Below are 23394 nucleotides of genomic sequence, written 5' to 3'. Positions count from 1 at the left end.
AAGATCTTTCGTTCAAAGAAAGATCATTTGTGAACGAAAGTGCTTTATAGGAAAGAACATTCCCAGAAAAATCTTTTGTCCATCACGTATTCATTGAACTTTTTGGGATAGTTAGAACAACTGTAAAGCACAATTATGGACTAGTGTGTGAGTGGTCATGTCTGTCAAACGAACGTTCACCCGATGCTTGTTTGCTAAACTGATTTTCAACCATCAACCAACTTCTACCTAATGTGTATGGCCAGCGTTACTGAACAGATTTGATAGGGCTACTCTTAGGGGCATTTTCTAAGTGCCCTCCCACAGTCTTCACTCTTTAACCCCTATACAGGAATCTGCCGCAGTGGTACCAACAGGTTTCTGCCTCTTTCAGTAGTCTCTGTTCAGTGACAGCTGACCAAGGCCGGTTAAGAGATGCCAGTGCATGGCTACAAGGGGACAGACAAGGACAAGATCAAAGGACAAGTCAAGGTGGAGGCAGGCAGAGTTTGTTCAAACTGTACACAGGCAGAAGGTCAGCACAGGCAGAAAAGGGTCCATACAGAAGTCAACTAAGAGTCAGGGCAGACAGCACAGGGTCAATCCGATAAACAGGCAGTGGTCAGACACAGGAAGTCAGGATAACACAACAGAGCACCTTCGTATGACTAGACAAGATAAAACCTTATTACACACTCCCATAGGGGAAGGCACCTTAAGTAGCCCAGGAAAGGCTGCCATTGGCTGAGAACTGATTAGGCTTCTAATTTTCTGGCACTTTAAGAGCCAGAGAGAGCACGCGCAGTTGCCCAGGGTACAGAGCATAGCAGACATGAGGTAAAGAGGTCATAAGAAGCCTACAGTGTGGAGGAGGCATGCATTTAAAAAATCGCGCGCCTGTCTTGATTCGGCGCAGGCGCTCTGAGAGAAGGAGGCTCGCCTCCTCAGTGCGCCTACGCCGATGATGTCACCGAAAGAGAAGATGTCATTGGCGCAGGCGCACTTTGCTCAACCATGGTGATGGATCATGTGATGAGCACAGTGATGTCACCACAGGTCCTTTGACAGGTCCTGAAGAAAGAACAGGAGACCGGCAGCTACATGATCAATTGGAGGAGGTGAGTTAATTTTTTATTTTTTTAACCCTCATTTTTTTTAACCCTCAATTGACCTTCTACTAAGCATTCTGTATTAAAGAATGCTTTTATTTTCCCTTATAACCATGTAATGAGGGAAAATAATACAGTGAATAGACTTTCATCATAGCAACCATGTGTGAAAATCGCACCGCATGCAGCGATTTTCACGCAACACACAAGTGATGCTTGAAAGTCACTTCTCATGTGCACAGCCCCATAGAAATGAATGGGTCTGGATTCAGTGTAGGTGCAATGCGTTCACCTCACGCATTGCACCCGCGCGGAAATCTCTCCCGTGTGAAAGAGGCCATAGAGTTAACTTTATTTTACTTTCTTCTATACAGGACTTTACAATGACTCTGTACCTAAGGCATTACTGGAAGGATGAGCGTCTGTCATTCCCTAGCACAACAAATAAGAGCATGACCTTTGATAGCCGACTAGTAAAGAAGATCTGGGTACCTGATGTGTTTTTTGTGCATTCAAAACGATCCTTCATTCATGATACAACAACAGATAATATCATGCTACGAGTTTATCCTGATGGCCAAGTCCTTTACAGTATGAGGTTAGTAGTTTCTGCCAAGGAGAGTTTTGGGGTATTAACTTGTCATGCAGTTGATGATGTGAGAGTAGCTTAGGTATGTATATATCCTGCAAATGTACTGCTAAATCATGAGATGCCTTGTGTCATCTTTGTATCACGGCTTGCTTTGTTTGCCTTTGAGCATCTCTATATACAACTGCTTTAATTTGTATGGTGCTACAGTATAATGCAGAGTCCATAGCAGTATATAAAGCCAACCTGTACCTCTATATGCCTCTGATTCCATATGTGGCATGTTTTATTAGATAACATAGTCCAGAGCTATTATCCCCTAGAAGGCCTGCTTATAGAAGAGAATATTTTTGTAGCATATTTCCTAATGAAATCATTTAATGGCAGCACACAGAGTGCCTATGGCAGGGGAGCACAACCTTTTCTGGTTGGGGGCCACATTGTCAACCTGAAACAATTCCAAGGGCCGAAAATAATCTTTAAAGGGGTATTACCAAGTGAAATACTATATTTATGGCATATTGAACCTACAGTATATATTCTAAATGTCTAGTTACACTTCTAGTACTCCCATCTAATGGGACAATACATGAAAGATTCATGTGAGCAGCCACAAGATATAGACATACATGTCTGCTACCAGATGGCTGGGGGCCGCATAGAATGGTATTGAGGGCCGCAGGTTGTGCACCCCTGGCCTATGGTTCCATACTATAGAGACATGGGGAGTGTGTGCCACTGTACAGGCTCTTTAGGCCTCCATTGGAGGCAATGCTGCCATTTATTTCCACAACCATGCCAAGAAAGGACATTTCCTTTCTTGGCGCGGTGTCCGCATGGACAACTCTGTAAGCTGCAGCAGGTGTCAGCTTACGGTTTAGCCCCATTCAAAGTAAACCATGAGCATGTCTGTAACATTCATATAAAAAAACTGCTGAAGAAACTGGAGGGTTTCCATTTTTGAAATCTGAAGTGGACTTAGATGACCTATCCTCAGGATACGTCATCTTTATCTGATCGTTGGGGTTCTGACACGGCCAGCGATCAGCTGGAGAGCGGCCTTTTCATGGCATACCAAACACTTGAATGGGACTGAGCTACACATAGGCAATGTCACTTGATTTTTAAAGTGGAAAACCACTTTAAAACTTAAAACCAAACTCAGCTTTGGTTCCGAATTGTAGCTGGTTTTCCACTTTAACAATTACCGAAGTTATTCAACGAAGTCGTGCCCGATTTCGTGGATAACAAACTTTGGCTCATTCTAATACTGTAGGGAAATGACCCTCCGTACAGTATTATTCCAAAGTTTTTGGTTGCTCAGCGGGGGAACCTGTGAGTGGGACCCCCATCAATCAGATTTGATGACCCATTATAAGGACAGTGATGAAAGTAAAAGCAGCAAATCCCAAGTTAGGGCTTCTTTTATGTCTTTCAGGAGGTGATACATAAATCTGGCTGTTCAGTGCAATATTGCTGTTTTTATACTTTTTTTTTTTATACCCGAATGTGCTCAATACTTTATTTCCTCTTTAAAGAGCACAATATGGCAGTTCTGTGGTAGAATGTATCCACATTATTAGAATTAAAAGTGAGAATCGGGTAGTTTGACTCAATAACTCTTTAGAACAATTATATACAATTGATTATTATAAAAAGAATTGCAGTTCACAGATGAATACCTGCACATTCAAATACTTGTAATTACCATTCACGTAAGTATCAACTGAATAGTGTAAATAATTTCTTTAAGATACATTTTGTTAAAGTAATGTAATTTTTTTTATCATTTCTTTTAAGAATCACTGTGACGGCAATGTGCAACATGGACTTCAGTCGTTTCCCTCTGGATACTCAGACTTGTTCTTTGGAGCTTGAGAGCTGTGAGTAAACCAGGCAATGTATTCATATTCCTCAACTTAACATTCTGCATTTACTTGCCTTTCTTTGGAAGTTATTTAAGTAAATCCAGGACAGGTCATAAAAATTGCTAAACCAGTGAGTTGCATGCACTAAATTGTACCTCAAAATAATGCACACAAGGTTAAAAAAAAATCTGGCCATTTTCTTCAAACATGTGTGGGTGATGGCCAGTTTTCACTCAACCACCTGCCGTCCACCCATAGACCAAAAAACTTCCGGGAGGTGGTTCTCTATTTCTGAATGGACGTTCCTGAACGTCCATTCAGAAACTGCAGCTGCATGCTAATCGTGCAGCTGCTGATCAGGTTGCCCGCTGTCAGTGACAGCAGGGAAACCCTTAGAGAAGACAGGGACAGTGCCCAGGTGTCCCTTCCTTCTAGATCGCTGTATACACAGCACTCACCGAGCGCTGTGTATATAGATCAGGCAGCACTATGCGCTTCCTTTTCCGCCCTGGTGGTCATGTGATCGCCGGGACCGGAGAGTGCAGGAGCTGTTTGAGGTCTTTCAGAGACCTCGATGAGCCCTGCTCTGAGGTTGTACAGTGCTGTATTACGCTGTACAGCCTCTCTGGGGGTGCATTTCTATTGTAACTGGGGCTGCCATGTCAGAAATCAATAGTAAAAAAAAAAGGAAGTATGACCTTTTGGGGGACGAAAAGTGTAAAAAAAAAGGTTTCACATGTAAAAAAAAAAAAATAATTCCCCAAGTAAGGAATAATAAAAAAAAAATTAAAATAGAAAAAAATTAATAAAATAGACATATTTGGTATTGCCACATCCGTGACTGTCGGCTCTATAAATATATCACATAATCGACCCAGTCCAATAAACACCATAAAAAATAAATAAAAATAACTGTCAAAAAAAGCACCTTACATCACAAAAAGTGCAACACCAAGTGATCAAAAAGGCGTATGTCCCACAAAATGGTACCAATAAAACTGTCACCTCATCCCGCAAAAAATGAGCCCCTACATAAGAAAAGCTCTCAAAAAAAAAAATATATAGCTCTCAGAACATGGACACATTAAAACATAATCTTTTTGTTTAAAAAATGCTATTATTGTGTAAAACTTAAATAAATAAGAAAAAGTATACATATTAGGTATCACCACATCCATAACGATATGCTCTATAAAAATATCACTAGACCAAACCCCTCAGGTGAACACTGTAAAAATAAATAAATAAAAACTGTGCTAAAACAACCAATTTTTTGGTCACCTTGCCACATAAAGTGTTATAATGAATGATCAAAAAATCATATGTACCCAAAAATAGTACCAATAAAATTGGCACTTTATCCCCTAATTTCCAAAATGGGGTCACTTATTGGGAGTTTCTACTGTAAGGGTGCATCAGGGAGGCTTCAAATGGGACATGGCATCTAAAAACCATGTGGAGTTCCTTTTCTTCTGTGCCCTGCCGTGTGCCCATACAGCAGTTTATGACCACATGTGGGGTGTCTCTGTAAACCGCAGAATCTGGGTAATAAATATTGAGTTTTGTTCGGCTGTTAACCATCGATGTGTTAAAGAAAAAATTTGATTAAAATTTAAAATCTGCCATAAAAGTGAAATTAAAAAATTTGATCTCCATTTTCCTTTAATTCTTGTGGAATGCCTAAAGGTTTAACAAAAATTTTAAAATCGGTTTTAGGATACTTGAGGGGTGTAGTTTCTACAATGTGGTCATTTATGGGGGTATCCACTATGTAGGCCCCACAAAGTGACTTCAGACCTGAACTGGTCCTTAAAAAGTGGGTTTTGGCAATTTTCATAAAAATTTGAAGAATTGCTTCTAAACCTCTAAGCCTTCTAACGTCCTAAAAAAATAAAATGACATTTCCAAAATGATGCCAACATAAAGTAGACGTATGGGGAATGTTAATTAATAAATATTTTATGAGGTATCACTTTCTGTTTTAAAAGTGGAGAAATAGAAATTTAGAAAAATGAGAATTTTTTAACTTTTTTGGTAAATTTGGGATTTTGTCATTAATAAAGGTGAAATATATTGAATCAAATTTATGACTATCATGAAGTACAATATGTCATGAGAAAAAAATCTCTGAATGACTTGGATAAGTAAAGGTGTTCCAAAGTTATTACCACATAAAGTGAGATATGTCAGATTTGCAAAATTACGCCTGGTCAGGAAGGGGGCAAATGGCCCAGATGGGAAGTGGTTAAAATGTTTGTCTGGTTTAGAGGTGTGGGTATAGAAGGGAGTCCCCCACTCAGGCTTCAGTGTATGAACCCCTTCCCAGTGCAGCCATTTTCCATTCTTGCTCCTTGCTTTCCAAGTTTTTCGTACACATACTCGTATAACGGCCTGTCTTTTTGTGGTACATGCTGTACTTTCTATTGGCACTATCTTATATTCCATAAGATGTATTGGGATTCCACATTCGGAAGCTAAAAATTATTGAGTTGGAAAAAAGACAATATGACATTTTGTGGACTTTATTTTTATGGTGTTACCTGTGTGGTAAAAAATACAATACCTTTATTCCATGGGGCAGTACGATTACCGCAATACCAAATTTATATAGATTTTTAGTATGTTAGAATACTTAAAAATAAAATAAAAAACTTAAAGATAAACTTTTTTCTTGCATCATCATTTTCTGACACCCATAATGTTTCTGTCTATGAATTTTGTAATAGCTCATTCTTTACAGGAAGATGTGTAATTTTGTATTGATACTATTTTGGGTTACTTTTTTGATAACTTTCTAGTTACATTATTTGGGAAGCGAGGCGACAGCAAAAAAAGGATTCAACCTTTTTCATTTTTTTTCCTTAGAGTTCATCATAAGAGATAAATACTTTTATGTTTAATAATTTGGTCATTTTTGTACGCTCCGCTACCAATCATGTATATTTTTTAATGCTTATTTATATATATATATATATATATTTTTTTTTTTCTTAAGGCCTCTTGCACACGAACGTATTTTCATTCTGTGTCTGTCCCGTTTTTTGTGTGGACCGTATACGGAACCATTCATTTCAATGGGTCCACCAAAAAAAACAGAAGGTACTCCGTGTGCATTTTGTTTCCGCAAAACAATTTAACATGTACTATTATTGTCCGCATTATGGACAAGGATAGTTCTGTTCTATTAGGGGCCAGCTGTTCCGTTCCGCAAAATCCGGAATGCTCATGGACGTCATCCATATTTTTTGCGGATCCGTTTTTTGCTGACCGCAAATTACATATGGTCGTGTGCAAGAGGCCTAAATAGGGGTTAAATTTTAACTCTTTATGTTTTTTTTTTAACCTTTTTCCCTTTATTTTTTAGCCCTCCTAGGGGAACATGAGATTATTAAATAATTTCTAATGTAGATTGCAATGGTTTACAACTACAGTATGTGGGAAACTTAGTATATTCCTATTGATCTCTACCAAAAGCAGGCATCAATAGAAACTTTAATATGGCAGACCTGGACATCATTGAAGGGGTGTTCAGTCACTGCTAAATGACTGCTCTGATGCTGTGGTAGCAATTGACCACAGCATCTGAGGGGTTAAATGTCAGGGATCGAAGTTGTTTCTGATCACAAACACTGTCAGCAAGTCCACCAATCCCTGCTCATCTCCTGAGTGAGAACCATCTTTAGAGACCAGATATACACATTACAAGTACAGCAGATATTGGGAAGGGGTTAAAACGGTTGTTCAGCTTCTTGACTTCTAAGGCCCCTTTCACACGGGCGAGTATTCCGCGCGGATGCGATGCATTAGTGAACGCATTGCACCCGCACTGAATCCCGACCCATTCATTTCTATGGGGCTGTTCACATGAGCTGTGATTTTCACACATCACTTGTGCGTTGCGTGAAAATCGCAGCATGCTCTATATTCAGCGTTTTTCACATAACGCTGGCCCCATAGAAATGAATGGGGTTGCGTGAAAATCACAAGCATCCGCAAGCAAGTGCGGATGCAGTGTGATTTTCACACACGGTTGCTAGGAGACGATCGGGATGGAGACCCGATCATTATTATTTTCCCTTATAACATGGTTATAAGGGAAAATAATAGCATTTTGAATACAGAATGCATAGTAAAATAGCACTGGAGGGGTTAAAAAAATAATAATAATTTAACTCACCTCAATCCACCTGATCGCGCAGCCGGCATCTCCTTCTGTCTTCATCTTAGGCTACTTTCACACTTGCGCTTGATAGGATCCGTTCTGAACGGATCCGATCATATTAATGCAGACGGAGGCTCCGTTCAGTGCGGATCCGTCTGCATTAATAACTTAGAAACATTTCTAAGTCTGAAAGTAGCCTGAGCGGATCCGTTCAGACTTTTAATGTAAAGTCAATGGGGGACGGATCCGCTTGAAGATTGAGCCATATGGTGTCATCTTCAAGCGGATCCGTTCCCATTGACTTACATTGTAAGTCTGACGGATCCGCTACGCCTCCGCACGGCCAGGCGGACAGCTGAACGCTGCAAGCAGCGTTCAGCTGTCCGCCTGGCCGTGCGGAGGCGAGCGGAGCGGAGGCTGAACGCCTGCCAGACTGATGCAGTCTGAGCAGATCCGCTCCATTCAGACTGCATCAGGGCTGGACGGAGGCGTTCGGGTCCGCTCGTGAAAGTAGCCTTAGCTGTGTGCAGTAACAGGACCTGTGGTGACGTCACTCCGGTCATCACATGGTCCATCACATGATCCATCACCATAGTAAAAGATCATGTGATGGATCATGTGATTACTGGAGTGACGTCACCACAGGTCCTGTTACTGTAGACAGCTAAGATGAAGACAGAAGGAGATGCCGGCTGCGCGATCAAGTGGATTAAAGTGAGTTAAATATTTTTTTGATTTTTTTTTAACCCCTCCAGCGCTATTTTACTATGCATTCTGTATTCAGAATGCTATTATTTTCCCTCATAACCATGTTATAAGGGAAAATAATACAATCTACAGAACACCGATCCCAAGCCCGAACTTCTGTGAAGAAGTTCGGGTTTGGGTACCAAACATGCGCAATTTTTCTCACGCGAGTGGATGGACAGGGTGTCAGTGCAGCCAATGATTGGCCTCAAAGTGGACACATCTCCAAGTGGCATGTCATGTTGTGTCACATGGCATTTCGGGACACATCACTCCTGAGGCTGGTCATTGGGTGTAATGGCGCATGTGACCCTTTCCATCTGGAAGCTTACAGGATGGGAACCAGAAGACAGCTGAAGAGTGCCAGGCACCCAAAATGAAGTTGTGGAGACTAGGTACTACCGCACATTAAGGCCTCTTTCACACGGGCGTTGCATGAAAAGGTGTGAGTGCATTGAGGGAACACGCGCGATTTTCCACGCGAGTGCAAAACATTGTTTGTAGAATCACAACAAAGTTTGTAGAATCAATTTTAAATATATTGAGGGGTGTAGTTTATAAAATGTGTTCATTTTTGGGTGGTTTATTTTATGTAAGCCTCTAAAGTTACTTCAGAAATGAATTGGTCCTTAAAAGCACAGTTTTGAAAATGTAAAAAATTGCTTCCAAAATCCTAAACCTACCCAGAACTGTACACGGTACTCCATGTGTGGTCTGACTAGTGATTTGCAAAGTGGTAGGACTATGTTCTTATCACGGGCATCTATGCCCCTTTTGATGCAACCCATTATCTTATTGGCCTTGGCAGCAGCTGCCTGACACTGGTTTTTGCAGCTTAGTTTGCTGTTTATTAAAATTCCTAGATCCTTTTCCATGTCAGTGTCACCGATTGTTTTACCATTTAGTATGTACGGGTGACTTGCATTATTCCTTCCCATGTGCATAACTTTACATTTATCAGTGTTAAACCTCATCTGCCACTTATCTGCCCAAGCCTCCAATCTATCCAGATCCCTCTGTAGTAGTATACTGTCCTCTTCTGTGTTAATAACATTACACAGTTTAGTGTCATCTGCGAAAATTGCTATTTTACTATGCAAGCCTTCTACAAGATCATTAATAAATATATTGAAGAGAATAGGGCCCAATACTGACCCCTGAGGTACCCCACTAGTGACAGTGACCCGATCTGAGTGTGTACCGTTAATAACCACCCTCTGTTTTCTATCACTGAGCCAGTTACTTACCCACTTACAGACGTTTTCTCCCAGTCCGAGCATTCTTATTTTATACACTAACCTTTTATGTTGTACAGTGTCAAATGCTTTGGAGAAGTCCAGATACACGACATCCATTGATTCACCGCTGTCAAGTCTAGAACTTACCTCCTCATAGAAACTGATTAAATTAGTTTTGCATAACCGATCCCTCATGAAGCCATGCTGATATGGCGTTATTTGCTTATTTCCGTTGAGATGCTCTAAGATAGCATCTCTTAGAAAACCTTCAAACAGTTTACCCACAACAGATGTTGAACTTACCGGCCTATAGTTTCCAGGCTCTGTTTTTGGACCCTTTTTGAATATTGGCACCACATTTTCCATGCGCCAATCCTGTCAGTATAGAGTCTGCAAATATCAGAAATAAGGGTCTGGCTATGACATTACTTAATTCCCTTAGGATATGGGGGTGTATGCCATCATCCGGTCCTGGCGATTTGTCTATTTTAATCTTTTTAAGTCGCTGTTGTACTTCTTCCTGGGTCCGACAGGACACTTTTATTGGGGAATTTATTTTTACATTCAGCATGTCATCTGACAGTTTATTTTCCTCAGTGACTACATTGGAGAAAAAAATATTTAACAGCTTTGCTTTCTCCTTGTCGCTCTCTGCGACTCCCCCCTCATTACTCTTTAAAGGGCTGACACCTTCAGATTTATACTTTTTAACATTTATATAATTGAAGAACATTTTAGGGTTAGTTTTACTCTCTTTGGCAATTAATCTCTCGGTCTCTAGTTTGGCTACTTTTATTTGTTTTTTACATGTTCTAGTTTTTCAGTGCTTCCTTGCTACCCTCCTGTTTTAGTGATTTATATGCTTTCTTTTTGTCATTTATTGATTTCTTTACAGTTATATTTATCCACATTGGTTTCTTTTTGATCCTTAACCTTTTAGTCCCATACGGTATGTACCTCTCACAATGAGATTTTAGGATGCTTTTAAAGATATCCCATTTTGTGGCTGTATTTTTATTTTTGAGGACTTTGCCCCAGTTAGTTAGGCCTATGGCCTCTCTTAGTTGGCTAAATTTAGCTTTTTTGAAGTTTGGTATTTTTGTTCCTCCCTGTAGAAAAGCTCTTTTGAATGATAATTGGAAGGTTATTACTTTATGGCCACTATTTCCCAGGTGTCCCCCAATCTGCACGTCTGTTGTTCTGTCCGGCCTATTGGTTAATACTAAGTCCAGTATGGCCGTCCCTCTAGTCGGGTCCTGAACCAGTTGGGAGAGGTAATTGTCTTTGGTTATTGCCAAGAACCTGTTTCCTTTATGAGATATACAAGTTTCAGTTTCCCAGTCTACATCTGGATAGTTATAGTCCCCCATAATAACCACCTCATTATGATTTGCTGCCTTGTTGTGAAAGGGAGGGGGCTGGATCTCTTGCTTCCCAATTTGAAACCGTAGCATTTTTTTGCATACAGCGCTAGGGGGAGCACAGTGTGTACAGATTTTACAGTTTCCATTGACATCAATAGTAATTATATAAATTCCTATGCACTGAGCTCCCACTAGTGGTGGCTGCAGCCAGACATATTTATAATATATTGTGTAATACATTATTATATATTGTATCTGTGTGGAGTAAATTTATCAATATATTTATGTTGGTTGTCTGATATAGATACATTGAGAAATATAATGTTCAAAATAAGTGCCATATTCATGAAGTGATGAGGCAGTACAGAATCTCGTCCATAAATAAAATAAAAAAAAGGTAAATTCTGCAGAAATCTCATGGGGAAGAGGGCTCTTATTAAGTTTGCTAGTGGGCCCTATTATGTCTTTATATGCCACTGCATCTGGCCACAGGTGTTGACAAAGTAAAGTGTCTATTCTTTCAAAAATTATTTTTATTAGAATTTTTCAATGTAATCTTACATTTAAAACATTTAAATATGTTTATGCAAATACAAGCAATAAAGAATAATCTTTGCAAACGTTTCCAGTTACATCAAAGTATTGTTAGTATGGTTTAAATGTAGCAGGAATTTATACATTTTCGTGCTTAAGGTGTCTATTTTATCATCTCCAAGTATTCTATGTCTCGAAGTGATGAATGCTAGTCTTTTTATTAATAGATGCCTATACCGATGAAGACCTGATGCTTTACTGGAAAAAGGGAAATGAATCCTTAAAAACAGATGAGAAGATTTCATTATCTCAGTTCTTGATTCAAAAATTTCATACCACATCTAGACTTGCATTCTACAGTAGCACAGGTAAATACAATATCAGTGCAACAAGTGAAATAAATTAATTCCTTATTATTCCACCTGATAATGGGAAAATATAACCTTAACAAGATTGTCTACCTTTTGTCATCATGTTGGTTTTAGGTCCAATTTTTTTTTTATAGCAGCAGTCATAGCTCTGTTTTCTCGATTTTTTTTTTTATAGCAGTCAGAGCTCTGTTTTCTGATAGAAAACTCGTAATCTCCTACATACACATAGATTGCAGAGAGAACATGCTCACTGCCTGAGGTGTTATTTTCCTTTTTTCAATCTTATATCCAAATAGGTATTTTGGATTCCTATTGCAAATATGTTATCATTTTGAATACATCAATGCTGGATATGCTGTCCCAAAGAAGCATCTATCCTCCCCAGCTTCTTTAACCCCTTTGTATTATATGGCAGCTATGCCAAGCTGAGCCTTCTCCTTACTTGTCAGATGCTGGCTGTTTATTATAGTTGATGACTCTGATCTCATGCATATAACCTCTCTCTCATCTGTGAAGGCTCCCAGGTCTACCCTAATAAACTGTCTGTTAAGCCCTGTATCAAGGCAAAATTAATAAGAAATGAAGAGGATTCCTACAAACTGCAATTATATACTATTGCAGTCTATGTTATAAGTGACCAAAGATTGCAGGTTCAGAGCTCTGTATATGAATACAGGACATATTTTATGGCAATTATGGGTGTCAAAATATGATGATACAAATAATTTTTCAATGTTTTTTTTTTATAAGTAAAACATAATTAAAACCACAGTACAGACCAAAAGTTTGGACACACCTTCTCATTCTTTATTTTAATGACTATGAAAATTGTAGATTCACACTGAATGCATCAAAACTATGAATTAACACATGTGGAATTATATACATAACAAAAAAGTGTGAAACAACTGAAAATATGTCATATTCTAGGTCCTTCAAAGTAGCCACCTTTTGCTTTGATTACTGCTTTGCACACTCTTGGCATTCTGTTGATGAGCTTCAAGAGGTAGTCAACTGAAATGGGTTTCACTTCACAGATGTGCCCTGTCAGGTTTAATAAGTGGGGGATTTCTTGCCTTATAAATGGGGTTGGGACCATCAGTTGCGTTGTTGAGAAGTCAGGTAGATACACAGCTGATAGTCCTACTGAATAGACTGTGAGAATTTGTATTGTGGCAAGAAAAAAACAGCTAAGTAAAGAAAAACAAGTGGCCATCATTACTTTAAGAAATGAAGGTCAGTAAGTCCGAAAAATTGGGAAAACTTTGAAAGTGTCCCCAAGTGCAGTCACAAAAACCATCAAGTGCTACAAAGAAACTGGCTCACATGCGGACCGCCCCAGGAAAGGAAGACCAAGAGTCACCTCTGCTGCGGAGGATAAGTTCATCCGAGTCACCAGCCTCAGAAATCGCAGGTTAACAGCAGCTCAGATTAGAGACCAGGTCAATGCCACACAGACTTCTAGCAAAAGACACATCTCTAGAACAACTGTTAAGAGGAGACTGTGTGAATCAGGCCTTCATGGTAGAATATCTGCTAGGAAACCTCTGCTAAGGACAGGCAACAAGCAGAAGAGACTTGTTTGAGCTAAAGAACACAAGGAATGGACATTAGACCAGTGGAAATCTGTGGTTTGGTCTGATGAGTCCAAATTTGAGATCTTTGTTTCCAACCGCCGTGTCTTTGTGCGACGCAGAAAAAGGTGAACAGATGGACTCTACATGCCTGGTTCCCACCGTGAAGCATGGAGGAGGAGGCGTGATGGTGTGGGGGTGCTTTGCTGGTGACACTGTTGGGGATTTATTCAAAATTGAAGACATACTGAACCAGCATGGCTACTACAGCATCTTGCAGCGGCATGCTATTCCATCCGGTTTGCGTTTAGTTGGACCATCATTTATTTTTCAACAGGGCAGTGACCCCAAACACACCTCCAGGCTGTGTAAGGGCTATTTGAGCATGAAGGAGAGTGATGGGGTGCTGCGCCAGATGACCTGGCCTCCGCAGTCACCGGACCTGAACCCAATCGAGATGGTTTGGGGTGAGCTGGACCGCAGAGTAAAGGCAAAAGGGCCAACAAGTGCTAAGCATCTCTGGGAACTCCTTCAAGACCGTTGGAAGACCATTTCAGGTGACTACCTCTTGAAGCTCATCAAGAGAATGCCAAGAGTGTGCAAAGCAGTAATCAAAGCAAAAGGTGGCTACTTTGAAGAACCTAGAATATGACATATTTTCAGTTGTTTCACACTTTTTTGTTATGTATATAATTCCACATGTATTAATTCATAGTTTTGATGCCTTCAGTGTGAATCTACAATTTTCATAGTCATGAAAATAAAGAAAACTCTTTGAATGAGAAGGTGTGTCCAAACTTTTGGTCTGTACTCTATATAAATTGGGTATCACTGTAATCATACTGACCCACATAATAAAGGTAAATAAAATGGTGCCATTCAAAAAGTACAACTTGTCTTACAAAAAAATAATACAGTGGGGCAAAAAAGTATTTAATCAGCCACCAATTGTCCAAGTTCTCCCACTTAAAAAGATAAGAGAGGCCTGTAGTCATCATAGGTATACCTCAACTATGAGAAACATAATGAAAAAAAATAATAATACACAAAATCACATTGTCTGATTTTTATAGAATGTATTTGCAAATTATGGTGGAAAATAAGTATTTGGTCAATAACAAAAGTTAATCTCAATACATGTTAGATATTATGTATTTTGGCCTATTCCTCCATGCAGATCTCTAGAGCAGTGATGTTTTGGGGCTGTTGCTGGGCAACACAGACTTTCAACTCCCTCCAAAGGTTTTCTATGGGGTTGAGATCTAGGCCACTCCAGGACCTTTAAATGCTTCTTACAAATCCACTCCTTCATTGCCCGGTCGGTGTGTTTGGGATCATTGTCATGCTGAAAGAAGCAGCCACGTTTCATCTTCAATGCCCTTGCTGATGGAAGGAGGTTTTAACTCAAAATCTCACGGTACATGGCCCGATTAATTCTTTCCTTTACACGGATCATTCGTCCTGGTCCTTTTGCAGAAAAACAGCCCCAACGCATGATGTTTCCACCCCCATGATTCACAGAAGGTATGGTGTTCTTTGGATGCAACTCAGCATTCTTTCTCCTCCAAACACGACGAGTTGAGTTTTTACCAAAAAGTTCTACTTTCGTTTTATCTGACCATATGACATTCTCCCAATCCTCTTCTGGATCTTCCAAATGCTCTCTAGCAAACTTCAGATGGGCCCGGGCATGTACTGGCTTAAAGGGAACCTGTCATGTGGATATTTGATTATAATCTAACTAATTATATACAATCATTAACTACTAAAAAGTACCTTAGATGTATTCACTTACTGGTGTGACAGATGGTTATCTCATAATATACACACAAATATGCCACATTCCGCATGCTAATGAGCTGATTTGAGTCCAGCGTGATGTCATTGAGTCCAGCGTTTATTTGATTAACAGCTATAGCCACTCCCCTGCCCACCTGCTGTTGATTCATATGGAAAATAACTGTCAATCAGCAGCAGGTAGGCGAGGAGAGTCAGGAGCTCATGAATATTCAGGACTCATCATTATGAGCTGGGGCTTTTCAACACAAGACGTTGGCAGATTGACTGGGTCAATTAAAGAAAGTGACCCAGCATTTTGCTAAGACAATCAGTCACTTATTTATGTTGCCCTTAGTTAGGACACCATAAAACTGGTGACAGGTTCCCTTTAAGCAGGGGGACACGTCTAGCACTGCAGGATTTGAGTCCCTGGCGGCGTAGTGTGTTACTGATGGTAGCTTTTGTTACTTTGGTCCCAGCTCTCTGCAGGTCATTCACTAGGTCCCCCCGTGTGGTTCTGGGATTTTTGCTCACCGTTCTTGTGATCATTTTGACCCCATGGGGTGAGATCTTGCGTGGAGCCCCAGATAGAGGGAGATTATTAGTGGTCTTGTATGTCTTCTATTTTCTAATAATTGCTCCCACAGTTGATTTCTTCACGCCAAGCTGCTTGCCTATTGCAAATTCAGTCTTCACAGCCTGGTGAAGGTCTACAATTTTGTTTCTTGTGTCCTTCGACAGCTCTTTGGTCTTGGCCATAGTGGAGTTTGGAGTCTGACTGTTTGAGGTTGTGGACAGTTGTCTTTTATACTGATAACAAGTTTAAACAGGTGCTATTAATACAGGTAATGAGTGGAGGATAGAGGAGCCTCTAAAAGAATAAGTTACAGGTCTGTGAGAGCCAGAAATATTGTTTGTTTGTAGGTGACCAAATACTTAATTTACCGAGGAAATTACCAATTAATTCATAAAAAATCCTACAACGTGATTTCCCCCCATTCTGTCCCTCATAATTGAAGTGTACCTATAATGAAAATTACAGACCTCTCTCATCTTTTTAAGTGGGAGAACTTGCACAATTCATGGCTAACTAAATCCTTTTTTGCCCCATTGCAATTAGTAAATACATTTTAAAAAAACATCATATGGCTTTGTGAGTAGAAAAGTAAAAAAGTTATGGGTTGGAAGGCAGGAGAGAAGAAAAAATATAAATGAAAAAATGAATATTTTCAGCGCCCTTAAAGAGCCTCTGTCAGTATGATCATTGCTATTAAACCATGCATACTGTCTGGTAGGATTGAACATGCTGATTAAAACCATACCTTTCTTTAGTCTGTTTGTTAAACAGCTGCTTTTGTAAGAGGCCTGTGCTCTGCACACACCCCTCTCCCCTTGATTGACAGGGCTAGACATCAACAGGCTGAAGGCAAACCTGTGTCCTAAAGCTATGTTCTAGCATATACATTTCGTATACACTACTTACTATAGACTTACCCTATAGACTTATTGAGAAGAGTGGATTTCTATGTTTAGAAAGCTAATACATATTACTGGTTTATTCATAGGCACAATATGTGATTATAAAGAAATCAGGAATATGTCTTAGCTTTCTAAGTAAAGAAAATCCACATGTAATGTGGCAAGGCTATAGGCTGGTGGTAAATTGTTAACTTTGTAAGTAAAGACCCTAGGTTCAAGTCTCAAGAGAGACTTTTACATTTGTTTCTTCAGTAATTTTTGTTTCTCTCTCATTGAACCCATGATAAAAGGTTGTAGTCTTATCATATTGAGAATATAATTTTTCTATACTTAGTGAGCTAAAATATATTACTGGTTTATTCACAGACACACTATATGATTATAAAGAAACCAGTATTATGTATTAGCTTTCTAAGCATAAGAAGCCACTAGTCTTAATGTGATAAGGCTATAGCCTTTTATTATGGGTTAAATGAGGGAGAAAAAAAATATCTCCCAAGATTCAAAGCAGGGATCTTTACATGTAAGACTGACCACTTACCTCCAGACTATAGCCTTATTTACAAGACCCTTATAGAATACATGTCAGCAGGATAAACCCTATTAAACCATACATACTGCCTGATAGGGATGATCCTGCTGACTGAAATGATACGTGTTGTGAAAATCGGTTGTGGTATTCCAAGAAAAAATACTTTTATTGTTTATGCAAACGGGGGCTTCAGTGCACCGAGGGACATGGCCAGCTGAGGAGCCCGATCACCGAAGTCCACAATTGCATAAAGAATTTTTAAAAAATTACTTGGAAACACCACAACCAATTTTCAGAAGACAGGTTTTATTTTAATCAGCAGAGTCATTTTTACCAGGCAATTTTCCTGGTTTAATACGGTTGAGCCTGATGACAGGTACTCTTTACGCAATTATGATACATAAAGAATGGCTGTCAGTAATAACAACTGCACCTATATAAAATGTAACTTTTCTTTCTCATAGGATGGTACAATCGCCTGTATATTAACTTCACACTGAGACGTCACATCTTTTTCTTCCTCCTACAAACTTACTTCCCCTCAACTCTAATGGTCATGCTTTCCTGGGTCTCTTTCTGGATAGATCGCAGAGCAGTCCCTGCCCGAGTCTCTTTGGGTAAGACATCATGGGAACAATCGTCTCTGGGTCATGTTACTTAAAAACAAACTTACCTGCAAATCCAATAAGACACACATCAAATCTATCATGAATAAAATAACTGAATACTGTTCAAGTGTTGGGTATCTCATTGATCAGTCTATGCAGTTATATTAGATATATTATGACATTGATGTAATAGCATTTCCATAATATAATGTTATTGGAATTGCCTCCAGTAAGTATAGAAACATTTCATTAATATGTATGACTGAAACAAGGCATTTCAGAATGGCCTGTAATCTAAAGGTCTTTGAGAATAAATATTTAGCTATTCAGCTTTATAATAGATTTTTAAAGTGTCAAATTGACAATCTGTACAACTAAATGTCACACAAATGAATTAGTCTGGATACTACAGATCTAAGGTTTCCTCACAAACAACATTTATCTCCGCTGTATTCATTTTTATGGGACGAAGTCTACTTTTACACTTGTGGCAAAGCAATCTGGCAAGCTGTTCCAACAGAGAACAGCCTGCCGGAGTTCTCCGGATCCAGCCTGACAAAAACTGTTGCATGCAGCAATTTTTGTCCACCCAAATCTCAGCATTTATGCAGGGGAGAGGACAGATTTCCCACAGATCCCAATGTAGTCTATGGCAGGGATCAGCAACCTCTTGCACTCCAGTTGTTTTGAAACTACAACTACCAGAATCCTCCTTTCACTACTTTGGGTGTTAGGAGTAAGAGTACATGATAGGAGTTGTAGTTTCACAGCAGCTGAAGTGCTGAAGGTTGCTGATCCCTGGTTTATGGGTCGGTAGGGCATGCAAGACTATCTGGCTGTGCTATGCTGGATCCAGAGAACTTGAAGTTGTAGAGAACTGTCCAGTAGAAATGACTGGAGTGATGGTCAAGCTGGCAAATTACTGCATCATTCACATGGTGACTCGGGGACCACTCATTGCTGGAGTTCCAGTGATCGGACCCCAGGTTATCACATTGACAGTGTGGGAAAACCCTTTAATTTTACAAGAAATTTACACAAATGGGCTTCCAAAGACAATGCCACACTTACACTTAAAACTGTGGTGGATCATTGTTTGAAGCAAATCTAGACCAAGGTGGAGCTCCTTTGTAGCTGTTTGTATATTATTGGTGAGATTGTGAAATGGTGCAAGGTTTCTGAGGTCAACCTATTTTTGTTATACTGAGACAATTCCCAGGTAATTCATATGTAAATTAAGAAATATTACCCTATTTGGTTTTATGTAGGTATAACCACAGTGCTGACCATGTCCACCATCATTACTGGAGTAAACGCTTCTATGCCTCGAGTGTCATACATCAAAGCCGTGGACATTTACTTGTGGGTCAGTTTTGTGTTTGTATTTCTATCGGTGCTGGAATATGCAGCTGTGAATTACCTGACCACAGTGCAAGAACGGAAGGAAAGGAAACTAAGAGAAAAGGTAGGTAAATTAATATTCTTTTTGTACATATACAGCTGTGGTCTTACTTCATCCAGGGCAAAAATTCTGTTCGCTACCCTAGGCCTAAATAAACTGGCCAAGACAAAGTAGCTTGTTGTACCAAAGAACAACTGTATGGAACGGATGAAAACTCTAAGTTGGGTGGGTGCTTTCGCTCCAGGACCCAATGCCAATGTCCTGCTAATAATACTCAAAAACATGAGGCCTGACAAAGGCCCCATTGAGCACGGTTGAAACGTTGCATTGGAGAATAAAATAAAAAAATAATTTTTGAAGTATGTATCTCATTATGTTCTTCTTGGGGGTCATTTATCAAACTGGTGTAAAGTACAACTGGTTTAGTTCCCCATAGCAGCCAATCAAATTTCACCTTTCATTTTGGACAGCTCCTTTGGAAAATGAAAGGAAGACTCAGATTGGTTGCTAGGGACAACTAAGTCAGTTCTACTTTACACCAGTTTGATAAATGACCCCTCTTCTATCTATCTATCTATCTATCTATCTATCTATCTATCTATCTATCTATCTATCTATCTATCTAATATCAAAATACTTTATGTAATATGGAAACAAGCTGAAAGTATAGACACCATATAAAATATATATTAGTGTGACCCTGAAATAAGGTAACAATTGTTATTCTGTACGTTTCTTGTTTTGTAATTATCAATGTCATATATTTTTTTTTGCAGTACATTAGCAGCTTATGCTTTAAGCAATAGACTATTTGAACTAAAGTGCATTGACCTATGTGAAGGATTTTCTAGCTAATAAACTCACAATAAGGCTGTAATTAGCCAGGATGCTCATATTTTGAGGACATGCTGTTCATAGTTGCTCATATAATTTTATTTATTATGGGTATATATGGCTCATAGTTTTGTTTTAATTGTCTTTGCTATAATGATCATTTGTAGTGCAAATCTGCAAAATTGTACTTTTCATAACAAGCAAACAAAGGGTAAACCGAGGAACATAGATCACCAGAGTACAGGCCCCAGGCTACTATCTATCTATCTAACGAAAAACGAACTCCACGGCACTTCCAAAAATGCGTACGTTTATTCACAAACAACAGCAACGTTTCGGTCCTCTCAATGGGACCTTTCTCAAGCAGTGACAACAATGTAATGGTGCTCAATACAGAAATAAATACATGCCCACATGATAATTGATAATTAAGAATAATTAACAAATAAAGGTAAATAATGTGTACAGAATAAAAGTGCAATTCATGATCCAAACATCATACTGTCATAAATAAAAAATGTGCCCAATTTATATGTAATAAATGAAATCCAAAGTGCATATATAATAATCCACCATTAAATACCGTATTTTTCGCCCTATAAGACACGCTTTCCCCCCCCAAAAGTGGGGGAAAAATAGCAGTGCATCTTATGGGGCGAATGCTGCTGATTTTGCCGTATTTTCAATGATACACCTGCCGCGATGCCGCGCGGCGGGTGTTTCAGCTGTGAGAGAGGAGGGGCTGGGGGCCGGCATCTGCATTTATAATGACAGCGGGGCCCGTGCAGTGACTGTATTCTACTACACGGGCCCCACTCACTGTATAATCGTATCTGTATTCTGTAATAGTTAATTGTGTATATACCGGTAATCGAATAATCAGCGCTACTTACAACTACAAGCGCTCGGTAGGTAGCAGAGAGGAGGGAGGAGGCAGGCCAGGAGGACGGGCGGACGGCGCGTCACTCACTACGTCACGCGCCTGCACCGCCCACTTTATGAATGAAGCAGGCGGCGTGGGCGCATGACGTAGTGACTCACGCTGCCAGCGCCCGTCCTCCCGGCCTGCCTCCTCCCTCCTCTCTGCAGCCTACCGAGCGCTTGTAGTTGTAAGTAGCGCTGATTATGCGATTACCGGTATATACATAATTAACTATTACAGAATACAGATACGATTATACAGTGAGTGGGGCCCATGTAGTAGAATACAGTCACTGCACGGGCCCCGCTGTCATTATAAAAGCAGATGCGACCCCCACCCCTTGTATTGAGGGTCATTCACTACCCCCATAACAGTGCCATCCAGAGACCCCAATAAGAGCCACCCACAGATCCCCCATAAGTGTCACCCACAGATCCCCCATAAGTGTCACCCACAGATCCCCCATAAGTGTCACCCACAGATCCCCCATTAGTGTCACCCACAGATCCCCCATAACAGTGCGTCACCCACAGATCCCCCATAACAGTGCGTCACCCACAGATCCCCCATAACAGTGCGTCACCCACAGATCCCCCATAACAGTGCGTCACCCACAGATCCCCCATAACATTGCGCCATCCACAGATCCCCCATAACAGTGCGCCATCCACAGACCACAATTAGTTCAAAACCCACCAAAAGCACACCTATTGGTTCAAAATATTTTTTTTCTTATTTTCCTCCTCAAAAACCTAGGTGTGTCTTATGGGCCGGTGCGTCTTATAGGGCGAAAAATACGGGTATATCATAATTAGGAAATTAAAACCACATGACATGCCCGATCACGTAATGTCACAATCACATGTGCCCAAACTGCATCTGGCACGCAAGTTGGAGCGCAAGCAGAAGGAGAATCACTCCAGAATCCATGCGCACAGAGAGTCACGTGACGTAACAACATCACATGATCGGGCTGAGGCTGAAAAGCAAATTGAAGCGCAAAAAAAGCGCTTATCCATGAGATAATATTGCGCATAACAATGCAATCAGGAGAGTAATGCATCCACTAGGCTGCTATTTCAATGTGTGACATAATCGAGTGTAGGTGTATAAATATAATTATTAAATAACAAGTCCATGCAGTGCAAACCATCTATAAGTATGTATTAAGAAAAAGGAACAAAACAAAAACTAACGGATGGAAAGAGGGATGCGAAGCGAAACATGATCAACAATATTACGGAGAGTGGTGCAGCACAAGCCACAGCCAAACCCCATAAGGTAGCGGACACCAATGTTCGATCATGTTGGATCATGAATTGCACTTTTTTAATGCTATTTTGTACACATTATTTATATTTTTTCGTTAATTATTCTTAATGATCAAATTATCAGTTATCATGTGGGCATGTATTTATATCTGTATTGAGCACCATTACATTGTTGTCACTGCTTGAGAAAGGTCCCATTGAGAGGACCGAAATGTTGCTGTTGTTTGGTGAATAAGTGTACACATTTTTGGAAGTGCCTTTAATTTTATCGTTTGAATTTGACACGCACCATTTTCATCTTTCCTCTCATGAACAAGTGGAGAAAGACATAAAAACACGAAAAAGAAGAAAAACACTTTATTTAATTGTATACTTAATTGCATACTACTTTGCAACAGCTCATTTTCAAAGCAGAGTGGTAATTAACAGATTTATCACAATTGTAACGTTTGCTTTCCAGTTTCCTTGTACATGTGGAATGTCGCACACAAAAACAATGATGTTGGATGGAATTTATGGTGACCCTGACTCCAACAGTCTGGCTGGATACACCAAAAGTCAAATTGTAGCAGAAGACGTAGAGAAGCAGGTTGTACACCTGGCCATAAGTCCAAACTCTAGTGCCTCTCGGAAGAAAGGAAAGGGTCATGTTGGTTTGCGTTTAATGCAAAATACTCATGCAATTGATACCTATTCCCGAATGATTTTTCCAGCATCATTTATATTTTTTAACTTGATATACTGGTCTGTGTTTTGCTAGAGTCCTATATTAAGGCCTCTGGGTGTCCTCTAGATTTTTCACAATGTGAATAATGGAAATGTACTGTATGGATTGGCTTTTCATTTGCCTTTGCCACAGGGTGTGTTTGCAATACCTCCATAAACAGGCAGTATAGCAATGTACTAAATGGTAGAGTACAAAGCCAAGATATGGGGTTAATTACAAGAGTACATATATAGTCATTGTATTACTTTGCATACATTTATACAGTTGGAACTGACCATACCCGGCTGTGTTCATAAGTTTACATA

At 39.8% G+C, this 23394-nt stretch overlaps 1 protein-coding gene across 1 annotated transcript in view; it reads left to right on the top strand.

Moving 5' to 3' along the window:
- LOC122935000 (gamma-aminobutyric acid receptor subunit rho-2-like) overlaps positions 1–23122 on the top strand; it is a 95948-nt gene extending 72826 nt beyond the window's left edge. Inside the window, exons 4-9 of the mRNA XM_044290708.1 lie at positions 1463–1686; positions 3478–3560; positions 11818–11958; positions 17790–17942; positions 19202–19398; positions 22823–23122. Of these exons, the coding sequence (XP_044146643.1) occupies positions 1463–1686; positions 3478–3560; positions 11818–11958; positions 17790–17942; positions 19202–19398; positions 22823–23122 (1098 nt within the window). The remainder of the gene's footprint in view (positions 1–1462; positions 1687–3477; positions 3561–11817; positions 11959–17789; positions 17943–19201; positions 19399–22822) is intronic.
- The last annotated feature ends 272 nt before the right edge of the window (positions 23123–23394 follow it).

This window comes from Bufo gargarizans, chromosome 4 (genome assembly GCF_014858855.1).
Source record: "Bufo gargarizans isolate SCDJY-AF-19 chromosome 4, ASM1485885v1, whole genome shotgun sequence".
Taxonomy (NCBI): Eukaryota; Metazoa; Chordata; class Amphibia; order Anura; family Bufonidae; genus Bufo; species Bufo gargarizans.
This window is presented reverse-complemented; position numbering and strand designations above follow the sequence as displayed.